General features: G+C 40.7%; 1 protein-coding gene across 1 annotated transcript in view; it reads right to left on the bottom strand.

Moving 5' to 3' along the window:
* The window catches only part of LOC119501556 (mothers against decapentaplegic homolog 3), a 35,532-nt gene extending 19,732 nt beyond the window's left edge, over nucleotides 1–15,800 (bottom strand). The window contains exon 1 of the mRNA XM_037791989.1: nucleotides 15,367–15,800. Coding sequence (XP_037647917.1) covers nucleotides 15,367–15,569 — 203 coding nt within the window. The 5' untranslated portion in view covers nucleotides 15,570–15,800. The remainder of the gene's footprint in view (nucleotides 1–15,366) is intronic.
* Nucleotides 15,801–19,124: the final 3,324 nt, after the last annotated feature.

The following is a 19,124-nucleotide window of genomic DNA, read 5'->3' as shown; positions in this document are numbered from 1 at the left end:
AAAGGAGGAGGGGGGGGGGGTGAGGGGGCGGGGGGTGAAGGAAGAGAACCAAGAATAGGGTGTGAGAGAAAAGCCAGTGTGACTGTAACCCACAGGTGATATCATAGGACTGGAGTGTGCTGGGACCAGTGAAGGATGTGAAATAAGAAACCAGCAGACAGACGACCAGTCAGGCTAGACGACAAATAACCTAGTCTGGACTCAAAAGACCGGGGACACAATGGAGGACTGGGAACCATTAGTTTTACTGCTAATAGTCAATGAGCTGAGCAGCCCGTCTCCCTCTTTATACATCAAAATGATGAATGACTGAAAATATTCCACATGCAAGTCATCGATACATTTTTCTCCACAGTCCGGTTAAGGCTTTTTCCTACAGTAGGGCAGAGTGTCTACTAGTCCAGTGAAATTAATGCTTGTTCCTTCTTTAAAACAGATTGCTCAAAAAGTGAAATTTCTACAATAAAAAACACTCTAAATTTGCATTATGTTTGAGTGTTGAGTGTGATTTGATAAACAGCTGATATTAAAGTAATAATCTCAAAGATTTTCATTTAAATAAATGTCTGTTAAGTCACTATCTTTTGCCAAATGAGGTAACACAATTGTGATTGAGCCTATGGCCCACTGATGAAAGCATTGCACTATTTAGATATTTGCAGTATTACTGAAGTGTATGTGGCGACATTCCCGGAAAAACGCTGTATAAAGTTACTGCTAATGCAAACTGAACATTTCCTACTGATGCAGCTTAACATTAGAAGCATTTAACTGGCGAAACATGAGTAGACTTTTATTATGAAGTACTCAGGAAATGCAACGTATTGCTGCTATTGTTAATAAAAATGTAACAAAAACGGCCATTTTTTGACAGTGGATCAGTTTAAAATATTGCAAGGAGTAATGGAACAAGAAGCAGCAGCCACAGTGAGCTGTTAGATGAAGATCTGCAGGCGACAGGATACACACCAACTACTTTCACTTTCGCTGTTAACAGGCTCATGCCGTGAGCAGCATAAAATCAGATCATGGTTGCTCAGAGGTTTTTGGAAAAAGGTCATTTCCTGCCTGACTTCTGTATTTAAAACGTTAATAGTTTCTTTGCTGCCCTATTCTGGGACTTGTAGTATTAAACCATTTGTTGTTACCACCAGTAAACAGGGTGTCGCCAAATCAACCAGGACTGAAATCTTAAGGATTGCCACATCGACTTGACAAATTACAACGATTACGTAAGACTAAAATCAACTGAGCTTTATTAATGACTTAAATTTAGGCACTGTTACATTAAGTACAAATTTCATTAAAATCAACCATCCCCTTTACCTTTGGAGCATTTAAGGTTACATGCTCAGTAACTTTGCCCAACAAATGTTAACCCCATAGTCAATCCCACAGCTTACGTCAGTCGTTGATAGTTGATTATTTTCTGTGCTGATGGTCAGAAATCTGGAATATAGCCTAAACAAAAGCTATGTGAGCTCAAATGTGGCTACAGGTGAAAAAAAAAAAAAGTGCATAATGTCTGATGTGTAAATAATAAAGCAGAAATGAGAACTTTCTCATACTGACAGACAAGTACATTGCTGTTGACTGATCAGCAAAAAATAACAGTTTTTCCCTTCCTTATCAAATTACTTTCTATGGACCAGCAAAGTTTATCTCAATTGCTACCCAAGACAGTTGAGTATATCCATCATCTATCTATCCATCCATCCATCCATTGTCTAAACTGCTCATCTATTCAGCATTGTGGGGGCCTGAAGCATATCCCAACATGCACTGGAAGTGAGGTAGAGTACAAGGACTGGGTATGATTTAAAAGTTTTCGATCCTGATGCTGATATGAATTATTGAGCTTCTTTCATCTAAAACAAGAAGCCAAAGTTCTTAAATGTTGTCTAAACATGGGCAGAAATACAAGAACTAAAACAGCATTTAAATTTTCAAAATTTGGATTTAAATCAGAAACTATCTGATCATAGAATAAGTAAACAAGATTACGAATCTAATTACGATCTGATACCTAACCCTATACACCTGAACAGCCTACTACTGAGCTAACACACATCGACAAACACATTCACACCTTGCAAACAATTTTGAGTCTCCAATTCATTCAGCACCCTGCAGCAGTAGCAGCAGTAGCAGCAGTGGTGGTGGTGGTGGTAGTGGCCAGAGGAGCACAAAGACAGGCTTGTTGTCTGGTGAACGTGTCTGTGTGTGTGTGTGTGTGTGTGTGTGCGTGTACAGTATGTGTATGTTTCTACGCTGTGCACGTGCACTCCCCCGCAGATAGTGAGAAGGCCAAGTCGAGGCAGAGCTGTCTGTCTAACCCCCTCCACCCCCGGAGCAAGCCGAAAACCAAACAGCAGCCGACGCCCTCCTCAAGGCCCCGGCAGGCAGAAATAGCATTCCTCTGAGCTGAGTAACCACACACACACACGCACGCACGCACGCACACACACACACTGATACAACATGTATGATGAAATCCGTTTGATATTAGTAAGCGGCCTGAATGCGGTAATCACATTTCCTTTAAATAAATAATGACTTTAACTACATGACAGTTCATGCAGTTCAATGTGATTACGTGTGATTTCAATTACTGTAAAACCTTTCTAATAACTGTTATTAGTGCTGACCCCCCTTAGACGGTTAGTCAACTAATTGGCTGTTTTGGTCTTAGTCGACTTTTTTCATGCTGAATGACTTATTTTCAAGTAACTGAGCACATCTCTGGTAAACACAAGATTTAAAATGGTGCTTTTGTGTGATTCTTTGTGGACAAACTTAGTTTTAAAGGCCCTGACACACCAAGCCGACAGTCGACAGTGGTTGAGCGTCTGTCAGCCTAGTTTTTGCGGTGTGTCCCGCACCGTTGGCTCTAGTCTGCCTGTGTCTGAGTTTTTTTGGCCAATTCAGCATGTTGAGAATCGGTGAGAGAAATCACTCCGATTGGCTGTTCAGCTTAAACGAATCAGTGCACGAGAAGAGAAACAGACGTGAGGAAAGCAAGCCAACGAGTAAAGTCAAGAGGACACACACAGAAGGCTCTTCTCATTTTTCATCTTTATCTCATCTGATCATTCCAAAACACGGATGACGAGATAGATAACGACATGGCCATCTGGAATGAAGCTAAGTGGTGAGTGGTGAGTGAGAGTGGTGTAAAAAAGGTCGGCAAACGCCACTTTGTTTCATGTATGCATCATAACAACGGCTTGTATATCCGCAGTCCTCGGTCTTCCAGTTTCCCTTTTTGAATGACGAATACAGACTACCACGACCTGCTGGTGTGGAGAGTTATTTCCTCTCACGCAGGTACAGAACGTAAGTGCTAACTTCCCGTCGCCTGTAGTCTTTGCAGCGCAAACAAATGCAACTTGTCGGCCAAGACAAAGGTAACGTCAGGCAACGCAACAGTCGGCCTTCATCGCCGCTAGTTCTTCAATGTCGGCTTGGTGTGTCTGGGCCTTTAGATTTCTTTAGTCGATTAGTCATTTTTTATGCTTTTTTCATGTTGAATGACTTATTTCCAATAAACTTCTGAGCACATCTCTGGTAAACACAGGATTTAAAATGGTGCTTTTGTGTGATTCTTTGTGGAGAAACTCTGTTTCACAGATATGTCGATTAAATCAACTAATGATGTATCATTTCAATTGTTAGTTGAATAAGAATTTCTTTGGTCGAGGACCTATCTGTTATTAATTTAAACATCAGAAATATCAGCAATAAAAATGTCATATCACAATATCATGATACCCTCACTATATGAAACAGTAAACCATTAAATCAAATCATTACCCAGCAGCCAGGTGAAGCCACTGAGCTTTGACTTATTCAGTTTTTTAGGTTAAAACTCTTTGGTTACAAAAAGGTAAACACCATAACACAGGTACTGTAGTCTTCAAACACACACACACACACACAGACACACACTTAGTGCAGCAGTATCCACTTTCTGTCGAGCAAATCAAACAATGACAGGAATCCTGAACCCAACTGTTGAGGGCAACGTATTAGAGCAGCCAACCACACACAGACAGACAACACACATAAACTCTCGGTGACCTGTCTTGTATCGCGTCCCTGTCGAACAATGCTGTCTCGGATGACTCAGGTGTGATGCCTAAGTGAGTGGGAGAGAGAAAGACTGTGTCTGTGTGTGTGTGTGTGTGTGTGTGTGTGTATGTGTGTGTGTGTGTGTGTGTGTGTGTATGTGCGCGCAAAAAGGAGATGGTAGACCTTTGACCACACCGAAGTATGATGAAGATAATGGCAAGAGAAAAGAGCAAGGATTTCCCAAATCCGAAACTGTACTGATTCGTCAGCTCAAATGCTTTGATTATGTAATTTTTCAAATGTAATATTGCAATTATTTTTATCATTTATAAATATATAATATTTATTACACGGCTTTGTTGAATACTCGATTCTGTTTGGTCAATCACGGCATTCTACGGACTGTTATTTCTTTATAGCAGTCCGTTGCTATGTATAACAAACTGTTGCTATGGACACAGTTCTGATGTCGGACTCTGGAGGACCGTTTTTGAGTATAATTATTGATTTCTTAACTAAGTAGCCGTGTAATAAGCAAGAAAATGTACAGAAAGTGGGTACATTATCCCTTACATATTATATTAGTCAAAGATATTCAATTACTTTAGGTAAGATGTTAAAAAAGATTAGTTTCTAAATAATCTACAGCTGCAACCTTTATCTATTACATTAATACATTTATGATAGATTACCATCTATTGGTCTATCGACAGAAATTTAATCAGAAACTTTTTGATAATCGATCAATCCTCAAGTCGTCTTTCAAACATTTGTTGGTTAAAGCTTGTGAAATTTGCTGCTTTTCCATGTCATAACTTTTAACTCTCATTTTTTATACACCACAGACAGAATTAATCAATCAAGAAAATAATAAGCAGATTAATAGATTATGAAAATAATCGTTAGTTGCAGCCCTAAAATAGTTTAAATAGAATTCATAGAACTGTGTCAACAGTATGCTGGCTACGTCAACTAGTGTTAAGATAGATGCACCTACATGTCATGACAGTGTTCAACATCAGCTTTATAAAATTAAAAAATTAAAAAAATTAAAACCAAACCTGGATTTAACCTGGGCAGGTGTTGCTTAAAGTAAAATATCTGTGAGTGTGTCATCATCAATCACACTCCGTCTTTGGCTTCTCATTGACAAAAAAAGTGAATTCGTTATTTCAGCATTTCACTTGCAACATCATTCTACCAACTTTCACCACAGCATGAAAACAGCATGTGTCAAATAAGATGACTAACAACCGATTCACAAGACATACCGGCAATATAAAAATCACTAACAATTCAGACAAACAATATGCACTGATAAAGACAGGACACACAGACATCTGCTATACCAAATAACAGGATGTGTAGAACTGGTGTAGAACACAGTCTGGTTTCCACAAAGAATTTCCTGGTAATTTTAGTTCCGGGACTACTTTTCAAGGAACTAAAATGTTCCACCAGGCCATCGTTGTGTGCGTTTCCTTAGCGGTCTAAAGACCTGCAAAGATTATGCAAATTATTCCGCTGACGTATGAAAATACAACATGACATGGGATGAGGGCTGCTGATGGTCACAGCAGTAAACACACTGCAGCCTGCAGTTCAGTGTGTCCGCCCGTTTCATCTAAAAATAACGTTGAAAAAAATTAACCGTAGGTTTTGTCTCACTGCGATGATATTTACTGCTGCGTAGTATTTACTGATGCACGTTGGATGAATGAAATGCAATGGAGGAAAATGAAACTAAGTGTGTCTGTCTCCACAGTAAATCATCTGTTTAGTGTTTGATCGTTATTTATATGTGCTTTAGAACGTAACCGCCGTGAAACAATATGAAAATAACTTATTTTTTCGCTCGCCGTCTAAGCTCACTCGTACAATCTCTCTCTCTCTTTCTTTGTCTTTCTGTCTTTTTTTAAATGAGTCGGAAAGCCAACAGCAAAGCCTAACTTTACATTTAATGTTATCAAACAAAGAGAAATGCTCTCCTCTCGTCCTAAGATTGTCCTAAATCTATCATAGAGTACTTCCTTGTTTTATGAATGAAGCGGTACAGTTGAAGCAGCGGCACTGTGTGCGTTTTACCAATCAGCAATGGTCATCCCTGCAAAGTCTTTTAAAGTTTTTTTTTGTTTTTTTTTAAACTCCACCCCGGAAGTTCCTGTACTTTTTAGAAAGTAATACCCCCCCGACCAGGGCCTTTTTTTGGTGGGTAAAAAGGTCCTGGAAAAGGACCCCAGAACTTCATTTAGACCCTGGTCCCGCAGTCAAAACACAATGAGTTCCTCAAAAGGTTCCTAGTTCCGGGGGAATTTCCTGCGGTCGAAACAGGGCTTATGTGCAAGATTCAAGCAGGAGGCGTATGAAGCAGTGCAGGTATAAACAATATCTTCTTGACACAGTAGCTGCAGTGTGTGTGTGTCAGTGTGCATTTGATGTAGTCTGTCATCCAGACACACACAGACACGCTTCTTTTGATGCTGAACTGCTGTTTAGCTGGAAAACAAACCAGTTCTATCTTAGCTGTTAGCATGTTTCTTTTTTTTGCATGCCAAACACAGTAACCACAGTCTCCCTCTGATAAGCTCGAGAATCCAACACGCTGCCTCTTGCCAAATATTCTGTCTCCTTCTCTTCCTTCATTTAATCCCTTGGCTTTCTGGTTTACCTTTCTCTTTCACATCCTGATCCCCTCTAATTTCTCATCCCTGCCGCTTTCATTCCTTTTATTCTGACTTCTTCTGTCTATAATTTATGTGTCATCCTCCCTCATTAAATCCCAGGCCCTCCCCTGCAGCAGCAGCAGACACAACACTGGGAATCCCCAACTCCCCTTCATCCCTTTGCATTTCCCTTTATCTCTTACATACTTTCTCTCAGTCTGTCCCTCTCTTGAGGTCAGAGGTCAAGGGACCCATTTGAAAATGTCTGTGCCAGTTTTTCCTTGCCAAAGTTTTGCGCAATTTTGGAGCGTTATTTAGCATTCTTCCCGATAAGCTAACATGACATGGTTGGTACCAATCGATTCCTTAGGTTTTCTAGTTTCACTCTAGCTTTAAGACTGAACCCGCTACCACCCCTGAAAGACAGAATAGCGGCCGTCAGATTATTATATAATAAAATATCAATACTTGATGTCCGTTTATCGATACAATATTGCCACGCAAAATATCACGATACTATGCTGTATCGATTTTTTCCCCCACCCTAATAAACAGTGTATGAGACAGCCAGTTCAGTCATAAATTGTGCTATTCTAGATCACAAACACAACCTCTGTGTGACTGTGGAGCACCAGTTTTGGCACAAACGTTTTCATAGGCTGGCTAAATCAATAAAAGGAATCTTCTAAACTTATAAATTGTCTGCAACATCCTCTATGAATCTCAACAACTCCGTTAAGCAGTAACATGTATGGAAACACAGTTGTGGACCCGAGTCTTGACCAGTGAATGGCGACGTTAGTATGTGAAAAGGGGACTGATCTCTGTCCTCCTCACCCTCTTTCTCACGAATGCAGTCTCTTTCATTCTTAGTCCATATTCTTTTCCTGTCTATCTGGTTTTATCTCATCTTTTATTTCTGTGCTTGGGATTCCTTCACTCCCTCCTTCCTGCCCTGACATGCAGCAGTGTGAATCAGACTGCTGCCAGGAGGGATGTGTGTGGACAAGACGAAAGCACTCCCCAGCGCTGGCCAAAACCCAGACTAAGTTAAGGTAGGTAGGAATGAGGAATCCACTCCCCCAGGCTCTGAGAAAAGACATAACACACACACACACACACACGCAACACACCTTGAATAATATACCATCAGTGTTCCCCCATTAAACTGCTATCCTACATCATTTTGCTGCTCTGCAAGCTCCTATGTTAACCTATTAACTCTTAAATTACTGCCTGTAACATTAACATGTGTATCTTTCTGCTAAGGATTGTTTGGCATCCATACATAGTTCTCTGTTAAAAAGTTGTCTCTGTTCAAACATGACAGGACCGTTACAGACAGGTAGACAACGTTTGTGTAATAATTTGCATTTGACACACAAGATTAGACAATGCAAGAAGTTACTGAGAGACTGAGTACTTGTTATCTCCTCCTAATTTCAATGACAGACTAATTTCTATCTATGTTACAAAACTAGAGTAGCTTGTGAAGGTCTCTCTTAGGGCTGCAACTAACGATTAATTTTCTTGTTTGGTCTATAAAATGTCCGAAAATGGTGAAAAAATGTTGATCAGTGTTTCCCAAAGCCCAAGATGACGTCCTCAAATGTCTTGTTTTGTCCGCAACTCAAAGATATTCCATTTACTGTCATAGAGGAGTAAAGAAACTAGAAAATATTCAATTTAAGAAGCTGGAATCAGAGAATTTTGAATTTATTAACTTAAAAAATTACTCTTGATTATCAAAATAGTTGGTGATTAATTTAATAGTTGACAACTAATCGATTATTTGAACAATCGTAGCAGCTCTACTTCAGAGTCACGTCTGCCACAAGGTGTAGCATTTACAGAACGCTGCTTCCTAGTCACATGGGATGCACCGATACCACTTTTTTTCAGACCGAGTACAAGTACAAGTACTTACATTTGGGTACTCGCCGATACCGAGTACCAAGTACCGATACGAGTACTTCTCTGTGCCAAAAGACCCTCGTTAACAGCCAGCTGGAGGGTGTGAGCGACACACTGCAGGATGGGGATACTGGTATCGGTATCGGTGCATCTCTACTAGTCACTCATGCTTAGTTTGCACAATATAAATGCCGAAACTATAGTTTAGTCGATTGCCAGGAAATTTATCGACAACAACATTGAGAATCCATTATTGAAGTAATTTGTTGAGCAAAAATGACAAGCACATGTTGATTCCAGCTTCTCAAATATGACGATTTTCTGTTTTTATTTGACTACGTATTTAAAAGGGTTCACCTCAAAAAAAAGAAGTTACAAATCAATTTTACAAAGATAAAACCGTGTTTTGATCTGACAAAAATTAGTTGGTTAGGGTTAAGGAAAGGTCATGTTTTCATAACGTATTGGTTAACGTTAAGGAAACACCGTGGTTTGGGTTAAATATGTACTTCCTTAAGGTTACAGGACCTTCTTCGTGTTGGTTAAGATTAGGGAACAATCACTGCTATCGCTAAAAGAAACTAAAAATGACTAATGGTAGAAAACAGGAACCAAATAGCAGCCTCTTGTGTCAAAGTCTGATGTTTTGTTGGCCCATCCACACATTTAACATATAAAACTGTTTTTAAGAAGATTTTAAAGAAATACCTGATGGCACAGAACACCAGCCCCTCTCCAAATATGACACGTTTTGATACATAATATCTGACTCTATGATCATTAATGAGGAAGTTTCTTGGTTTATTTAAATTTCGGCAAATGTATACGCTGTTTTTTAATGTTGCTGCTGTTGATGAAATGTTTTTAAGGTGGGTACTTGTTTTGTTGTTAATGTCATTAGTAGTATAATTGATGTTGATTATTTTTTTGTTGTTGTTTTGGTTGAAGTTTGTTTTTCTTTTGTACCCCTTTTTTGCTTTGGATTTTAATTACATATTTATTTTTACATTATGATACAGTGTTTTTGTACGGACCCCAGTAAGAGTAGTTTCTACCATGGTAGGCTACTTATGCCAGGCACAACTACATGAGAATCAAGCCTATTTTGGGCCCGATTCCCCCCTCTTGACAATGGTCAGCAAAGCCCCAATTTTTTGATGGTTCTAAAGATTATCTTTCCAGATATTCTTGTGGTATGAGGTTTGTTAAGAGTGTTTTTTACATCCCCCCGATCGGCTCAGAAGTCCATCCTGGCCACACCAATTTCAAATCACAAATATTAAACATGTTCAGTATTTACTATTATACATCCTGTTGTGTGTGTGAGGAACCTTATGTCACAATTGGAAAAGAATTGTAGCCAATTGGGAACCAACCTGACTGAAGAAGGAAGGACAACAACCGCAGTCATGGCAGCTAATGCAAATGCAAAGCATAAAGTAGTAGTAAGATGGACTCAGAAGTGGAGGATCAACTTGTTGATTAGTGGTAACAACACAAGTGTTTATTTAACATGTCTCCATGACTTCTTCCATATTTTGTTCTTTTTTCTTCGTGAATTTTCAATACAAAGTAGTGCAAAAACTAACATCGCTAAATCTTCCTGCCCGTCATCTGCCATGCTTGTTTACACTAAAGTCACGTTTGATCACGAGAGAGTTTTGCGAGATTTCTGGTGACGAGTGTTGGGACTCTGTTGTTCATGAATGGAATTGTTTAGTGTGTGTTGTGCTGTTTTGGCCAAATTGTTGCTCTCCACACACTATAGGAAAAAACTATTAAATTTAACATAACATATTGTTATGTGTGGGGTATCTCATGTTTCCAACATCTACTGAAATTTGAAAAATCTGTTAGTGTGGGCCAGCCTTTAAACAACAGAGGTGAAGTCATTTGTTAGTCATCCTTACACGATCAAGCAGTGCAAGCTACCTCACTTCACATCCACCCCTTAAACCATGGGAAACTGGTCGATTTTCATGGCTTGACGCATTTTACACACCAAAGTTTGTGACTAACCCACGTTTACAGCTCATAGGAAGAGAGGGTTTTAAAAAGAGAGAGAGGGAGCAAAAGAGGGAGGGAGGGTAAGTCACCACAATGCCACAATTGCTCGTTGTTGAGTGACTAAGGCTTGAACTTGGACAGGAGCCCCAGCATTCACTTTGCTTACTGCTAAAAAAAAAGTGAAAACAGCTCATTGTGAAAACCACAGAGACCTAAAAGGCAAAGCAGTAGCCCTGCCCAAGTGATAGGCAGAGCCCGATATACTGTAAAAGCCCTTTGTTTCCGACTTCAAATGGGAATTTAAATCAAAGTGACTGTGACTAATGTTTTTCATGCGACGCAGGCTTTATCCTCAGTGTAAATATTTTGGGACATACACACACACCGCCCACGTTAACCACCCACACCCAGAAATAACTGCGTGTGGACCAAACTCACCAAGTTGTGATACCATGGTTTCTAACCAGAGACAGTCATGTTATTTTAAATGTCATCAAGCAGATCACAGCCCTTTAAAATCTGACAGCTGGCTTTCCCAAATCTTCTAAACATCTCATTTTTACCACTTGGCATCGTAGGTTTGACAGACAAAACTTTCAGGAAGGAGCTGCTTTGGACAAAACCTGCAAACGTCCTTAACTTTGTTTGACACAACTGGAAGACATTAGCCTTGAGATTTCAAAATCAGCTTCTGGTATTTGACCCTTTAAACCCAGGCATACACTGTACGTTTTTAGAAATGTTGTGTAACTCCTACTTTGAGAGTAGATCGTTTGCGATATAAAGCCACAGCTCACGATTTATGTGCTCACACTGTACGGTCCGATCGTCAGCCACAACCTGAGTGCTCACACTGTACGTGTAAAATAAATAAAAAACACGGCCCGTTGGCCCCTGAGGGCCGTTCTGGCTGGTGACAGTTGTCAATAAAGATTTGTTTAAAAGCTCTGAGGCAGGTAAAGTTTGTTTGCTAGCAGAGGTCTGTTCAGGTCACAATTCTAACAAGTCAGAAACGTGCTGTTTTAATCATCTGTGTCATCCTGTCTGCTGAAATGTCTAAAAAAAGAGGCGCCGGCGTATATGGACTAGCACGTGGCGAGGAAGACGTGGACAGTATGGCTTGTCCATTTTACAGAGAGAATTGGAGGTAAGCTAGCTATATGTTTTACTATATCAATTGTGCATTGTTATCTTGATAGCTACGTTGTAATTACTGTAAAAAAAAAAAAAAAAAAAAAAAGGCACCGACGTTGGGAAGTCGGCCCGTGGCTCTGCTTCTACTGTGTGAGAGCCTGTGGACAGCCGACAAAAATTTCTGACATGTCAGAAATTCAGGAGTTAATCGGTCCTCGGTCCCCCCGTACACTGCACGGCAAACGACACCTGACGAAGCTGAAATTCGGTCCGACTCTAAAGTTAGTTGTGAGGCTCAAATTTGGGCCAGAAATGGGCTAAAATCATACCGTGTATGCCTAGCTTAAGATATGATATCTGAATCAGCTGCCTGTTTTCCCCCTTTTCAATAATCCAACCTCAAATTCCCCCAACAGATACTTGATCTGCTAATCCACCACCGGATGCCACTATTAACTCAATCAATGCACATTGCCTGCTTCCTTCAGCACTCAGCATCACGGCAAACCGTCATCAAGAGGGGTAGCGATGAGCCTCATTAGGGAGTACATGTGTCAGAGAGATAGGAGCTGACCTCCTCATGGACAGGCCTGAACACGCAGGCAGCTGCTGTCAGCGAGCCAGAACGTAGGGGAATTAATAGAAACAGCAGCTCTCCAGGGACACTGTTAGCCCACACTGACAGCCAGCTCTGATCTGGGGTCATCTTAATGCACTCCCCCTCTTCCCCTCTGCATTAGTGGTGGGATATATGAAACCTGGATCATGACAAACATTATTTAACTTTCCGGGTAGGCTTAACTCTGAACGCTGGCCCAGGCCTGTGCAAGCTGTGATATGCACACTTGTGGCAATAAAGAATGTGGGAGTGCCCAGCAAACCGGGTTCAATTTTCATCTGACACACAGTATGCTATTAAATCTAAATTGCCCACACATGCAAGTGAGATTTTGTGGACACATGCAAAACTTTGAGGCCTTTATTTGTTACTTATAATTTGCAAAAATAGTAGTAGAGACTTAGAAATTAGCTGTGAACATACACTCTGTTGCCAGTTTATGAGTTACACCTGATTGAATACAGTCTAATATGACAACCCTGCAATAAATCCTACTTTCATGAAGGTTATAATGTTTAGTTTTTGTTGAAACTTTTTAAGAGAGGTGTTATATTATAATCATTTACAGACTGTATATTGTAGGGCTGTTGGATTCGTTTGCACTATAGTGAGAGGCCTTTTCTATAATTTAGACTACGCTCATTTAGGGCTACAACTAATGACTGTTTTCATTACTGATTCATCTGCTAATTATTTCCCCAATTAGTCAACTAATTGTATGGTCTAGACGCCAGAAATTTGTTAAATGCCTTTTACACACACAGTTGACACAGATGTATTCAAATGTCTTGTGTTCAAAACCAAAAGATATTTAGTGTCGTATCATACACTACAGTGTAGTGGGGCGGCTGTAGCTCAGTGGGTAGAGCGGGTCGTCCTTTTATCCCAGGGTCCTACATTTTGCATGACCAAGTCTCCTTGAGCAAGACATTGAACCCCAAGTTGCTCCCCATGAGCATACCGCAGCCCACTGCTCCTACAATGCTTAGGACGGGTTAAATACAAAGGTCAAATTTCATGTATGTACCTGTCTGTATATGACGGATCTAATAAAGTTTATATGACAAAGTAAAACATCAAAACCTCACATTTGAAAAGCTGGAACCAACCACTGTTTGGTATTGAAAATTGACTCAAACAATTAACTGATTATTAAAATATTGCCAATTAATTTTCTGATCAACAATTTGATTTATAATCATCGCAGCTGATATACTGTACATGGGGTGGGCAAAATTTAGCAAGGTGTGCTGAAAAAACTGGTAACTGAGTGTATGTAACAGATGCTGTCCTGTTATATATACAAAGGCAATTCATACATTAGAATTAGGGCTGTCAAAGTTAACGCAATAACGTGTTAATGCAAATTAATTATAACGTCGCTAATTTCTTTAACGCATTAACGCAATCAATCTTTCGGAGGTTGTAGCGGGCTCATTATTAAAGCTCGAGTGAAGATAGATCATCTGAAATTAGAAAACCTAAGGAATCCATCGGTACCAACCATGTCATACTACCTTGTCGCGAAGGAGGTTAAATAACGCTCCAAACCGGTGCTAAATTTTGGAGAGGAAAAACTGTCCTGGCCATTTTCAAAGGGGTCCCTTGACCTCTGACCTCAAGATATGTGAATGTAAATGGGTTCTATGGGTACCCACGAGTCTCGCCTTTACAGATATGCCCACTTTATGATAATCACATGCAGTTTTGGAGCAAGTCATAGTCAAGTCAGCACACTGACACACTGACAGCTGTTGTTGCCTGTTGGGCTGCAGTTTGCCATGTTATGATTTGAGCATATTATTTTATGCTTAATGCAGTACCTGTGAGGGTTTCTGGACAATATTTATCATTGTTTTGTGTTGTTAATTGATTTCCAATAATAAACATATAAATACATTGTCATAAAGCAAGCCTATTTGCCCGCTCCCATGTTGATAAGCGTATTAAATAACTGACAAATTTCTCTTTAAGGTGCCATTTGAAAAGATAAAAAAAATAATTTGCAATTAATGCGATTAACTATGGACAATCATGCGATTGATCGCGATTAAATATTTTTTTGTAAGTTAAATCAGACAAAACTTAAATTCCACATTACTCCTACTAATGTGATGTTTAGAAAGTGACAGAAGTAAAAACTCAAGACTGCTGGCTGTCATAATCTGTGTTTACAAACAGCACCTCACCAGCTCTTATACCTGCAACAACCTCACATCAAGGGAGGAGAGTGACTGCTTATTACTGACCTGAATAACTAAAACTACGAGCAGTAATGTGATGTTGAATGCCAGAGTTGATTATGTGATTAAAACCCTGTGTTGACAGAGGAATGTCTTGGTGTAGATGCATTGTAAAGGAGCCCCAGCAGCTCCACAGACTCGCCTACGCACTAACACTAACCCACAGCGCGAGAAAGCGTCCCAGATTAAGGCCAAGTTATATAACTTGGGACTCCATTTGTGCTTTCTGCATTGCATGTGCTGCTGCTAACTAATCAATATCACACATTATATCAACCTCATTCAACAACACGACTGCAGTTACATGTCAAGTGCATCACAACAAGCTGCTAAAAGGTGTTTCAGCTCACTCATAATGTACATATGATGATGACGATGATGATCTGCTAGCTCTCTGTATGGACCACTGTTAGCTCCTTAACATCAACCCACATTAGCAACAGTTACTGTATGATTAAGGGACAGCAGGTTGGACATATTTGAGACAGGAAGTGTCAACTTATCAGTCAAGTAAGAACGTGTGTGTGTGTGTGTACGTTAAAGGTGAGCAGTTAGCCGGGATAACATGAGAGTAACACAACTGTTTTAACGCCTTTAACGGTTTTAACGTCTTTAACGGTTTTAACGTCTGTTCTGAAGTGTCAGTTAGCTATAGGATGCTGCGTTCACGGTCACCATAGACACACACACAGCAGCAGCTCTCTCTCTCCTTTACCTCGGTATAGTGATGCATTTGGTGTTGATATTCTGGGTGGTGATGGCTTTCTCCAGTTCGTCCAGCTGTCCCGTCTTCTTCAGCTTCTTCACCAGACTTTTCACCGCCTTTTCACACCACTTCTCCTCCTGGCCGTTCTGCTCTCCCTTCTTCCAGCCCAGCAGTCTCTTGACGATGGGGGGAGTGAAAGGCAGGATTGACATCTTGAGTTCAGCTTTTAAGTCCCGTCCACAGTGTGTCTTACAAAGTCTCCACGGGAACAACTGCTCTCCAAAGCGGTCCAAAACAGTGACAGGTGAACGCGTTATTTAGTTAGAAACAACTAGTTGTTGTTTATTAGACGCCACGCAGATGCATCCCGGAGTTAAACCCTCCGGTGTGAGCGCACTCCGTCTGGCTGCAGCTCAGCGGTGAACTGTGCACCGGTAGTCTGTTGAGCGGTGGATTTACTGCTCATCCGCCGGGGAAAGTAGTCCCGTCTGCACTGCTTTAAAGCCGGAGCTATTTTAAAATACACCCAACACGAGTCACACCAAAACTATAACCCGACACAAGGTGCAAACATCGAAGTGGAAGTACTTCACTTTCTGTTTTATTTTGCTGCTTGCTTTATAACCCGATCAGCAAAGTTTTGTTGAGTTCAGATTCATCCGCGGTGCTGGGTCCCCCTTTCGACTAAAGTCTGCAAGAAGTCTGCATCAAATGCAAATGCAGGAGCTGCTGCTGAGAGTCACCATTCAAGGCTGCACAGCAGACCAGTGAGAGGCCAGTACTCAGCAGCTGGCTCAATGTGCTGCGATGATATTGCACAATCCCTGCCTGCCTTTTTTTCACTTGCTGATATAATTACATGTAGTCAATGTGCCTAAATAAGCTGTCCACAATCACATGCACATGCACATCACTTGATTTAGTTATGTAACACAGAGCAAAAAAAGTTAATTGCATGTGACTGCACTTTAAATTGATCCATAGATTTTATCCAGTGAAACATTTATTACAAAAGCTAAAGCAGCAGTGGGTAGAATTGGAGCAAATATGATAAAAAAAGAAGTTATTTTTATAAAACAGTCACTATATACTGACAGTAGTGCATGAGACAGGTAATCTGAAAAAAAAAATAATGTGCCTCTGTGTCCTTTGGTGTCCTCCAGTGCTCCTGAAAGCGTCTAAAAGAGTTCACAGACCGAAGGAAAACAACCAAGCAGAGCCGAGCTGCTGCTTTGCCATATCTGAGCAGCTGTAAATCACTTGCGAACTCCGATCATATGGTGAAACTAGGCAGCGCTGATCAAATATGAATCAATATTCTGTTACTGTAATGCCTATTTCTCATCTCAACAAAAACTATACAAAAAAATGTGACTGCACTTAGAAATTTGGATGTCCTTGTTCTCCTGGTGTTGATCTTTTTCCCCATATGGGGTGCTATCTGAAAAAGATAAACGTAGGCTCTGCTTAAACTACATTTCCACGGACAAATATGCTGAATCGTCTTGAAAACTCCCCAAATGAAATCATCCATCTGTTTCAGTTTATGTAATTATAGTCTAAAGAAGGCCATGATGTTCTTACCTCCTCCGGGTAATAAAGCTTAGTTTTTTAACTTTAAGAGGAAAATACACTAACTTGTTTTCCTTTATATTTTTGGAAATCCACACACTCGTGAGTTGTGGGGTTTGAAATTCAGCATCTCCAACAGTAATTGCTACTGGGTTGTTTTTCTCCACATGGGTAAATCACATAGGAGCTGCTGTTAAGATGGAAGGTGCTAAAAGTCGTGCACGCATGCACAAGCTGAGCCACCAAACTTGCCTCAACTTGTCAGAGATATGAACACACGCAAGGACGCCTACTCAACGAGGTGGCAGTTTGGTTTGCAGCGTGGCTCAGCCCCTGAAACCACAAGTATGGCCTGACTTATGCACACACTTCCACATATGCATACACCCCCCTCCCTCACACACACACAGTGTCAAGGAGTCAAAGTGCCAGATGTACAATAGAGTGTGTAACGCAGCTGAGCTCATCACAGAGAGAGAGTGATAGTCGAACAATTTAGGGTGTGAGGCTGCCTTTGTTCTTCAAGCTTCAAAAGAAAGACTTTACTGTGTTCAAAAGCGGTTTCCAAACTTGGGAGCCCTATTTGCGAGCGCTTGAAAGAGTTGTAAAAGTGAACGCTCTGCACAAAGAAGCTGATGGACTTGCTGGGTTTCTCTCTACAAATTCCAATTTTTAAATTAGTGTAACACACAAAAGGTATCAGAGGCAAAAGCAGAATAACTTGCATACTGTGGGCCTCAAAATGGCTGCGAATAGCCCTGGAAAATATGCATTAAGAAATGTATTCATTCATTCTTTTACCACTGAGCTGAGCTCCTTAAATTTGAGCTCTGAACTCAAATTTAAGGAGGAAGTCAATGTTCCCATCCTCATATCTTATCTTTAAGAAGTGCAAACCTTTAACACACGCCTCCATTGACATTTCACACTCATACAAGAATAGTAGCATCGACCTGTGGTTATCATTTTGGTTTGTGTGTACAGGCGCGTTGACCTGCGTCCAGCAGCCCCCCCTCTCTGTGCACAGTGTGTCGTTTGTGCTAAAAATACAGCTGGCTTCAGGCTTAGCAGGACAGACCCTCTTTCCTTTTATCTATTTTGGTCACACAGCCATGTATATTTTTATACCTGCTAAAGGCACGTCAAGGTTCTACCCTCATGCTTAGGATGTCTGATAAATAGTTTCACACTGCACAGTAATGTGTTTAAATAAAAACTTTGTAAAAATCTTCATTAAGTAATTATGAAACATACACTTTTTTGACCAGTACTATCACAGCCTTTTACATTACTGTCCCAGTGAGAAAGCTTTGTGGGTTTTTTGTGATATTAGCCATCAGCAGCTCCTCATCTGTGATAACAATCAAGTGTGCAGCTGTAAAACACACCACTCTCTCTCTCTCTCTCTCTCTCTCTCTCTCTGCTCTTCTTCTGTGGTGTGTTGGCAGGTTGGAGGAGAAGGCTGGAGGAGCGTGCTGCCATGTGTCACATGCTGAGGCCCCGGCGGCCCTCTCGGCACCTGTTTACGCCCCCGGGGGACACGACCGGCCAAGACAGCTGGTTTGTTTTGGAGAAGTGCAGGGTGAGACAGGGCGGATATGGGGGTGCAGGATGGGGGATGGGATTACAGATGGGCCGCAGTAGACGGGGGGGCAGTACGGGGTGGATGGGGAGGGGGGGTGTCCTTCTGTGAGAAGAATTACTGAGCACAAAAGGCACGTCAGCAAGACTGAATGGGCAGCGACCACATACAATCCGATGGTTGATAATGACATTGTGCCGGCTGCGACCTCAGGGGACTTGGTCCAGAGTGTGTGTGTGTGTGTGTGTGTGTGTGTGTGTGTGTGTGTGTGTATGTGTGATGTCAGCTGGTGTCCCAGAGGAGTAAAAGGGTCAGAAAGAATAGAAAGTGTGGGTGTCTGGATGGATGTGATAAGGACACAGATGACCAATGTTTGGCCAACTAAAAGAGGAAGTTCTAATTACGCTGATGAAATAACTATTTTAAAACTTATCTTCAATATAAATAAAAGATTTACTGTATTAATAAATTGTATTAAAGGTTTCCCTGACATAGCTTCAAAATAAGATTAAAAATATCCCCACTGTTTGCCAACATCACATTTAACTCTTGTATCTGTATTTTACTTCTCTATCTATACTTTTATGCATCAAATATTATGTTATATTAAACT

The sequence above is a fragment of the Sebastes umbrosus genome, chromosome 2, assembly GCF_015220745.1.
Source record: "Sebastes umbrosus isolate fSebUmb1 chromosome 2, fSebUmb1.pri, whole genome shotgun sequence".
Classification (NCBI taxonomy): Eukaryota; Metazoa; Chordata; class Actinopteri; order Perciformes; family Sebastidae; genus Sebastes; species Sebastes umbrosus.
Note: the sequence above shows the minus strand (reverse complement) of the source record. Positions and strands in the feature narration are given on the sequence as shown.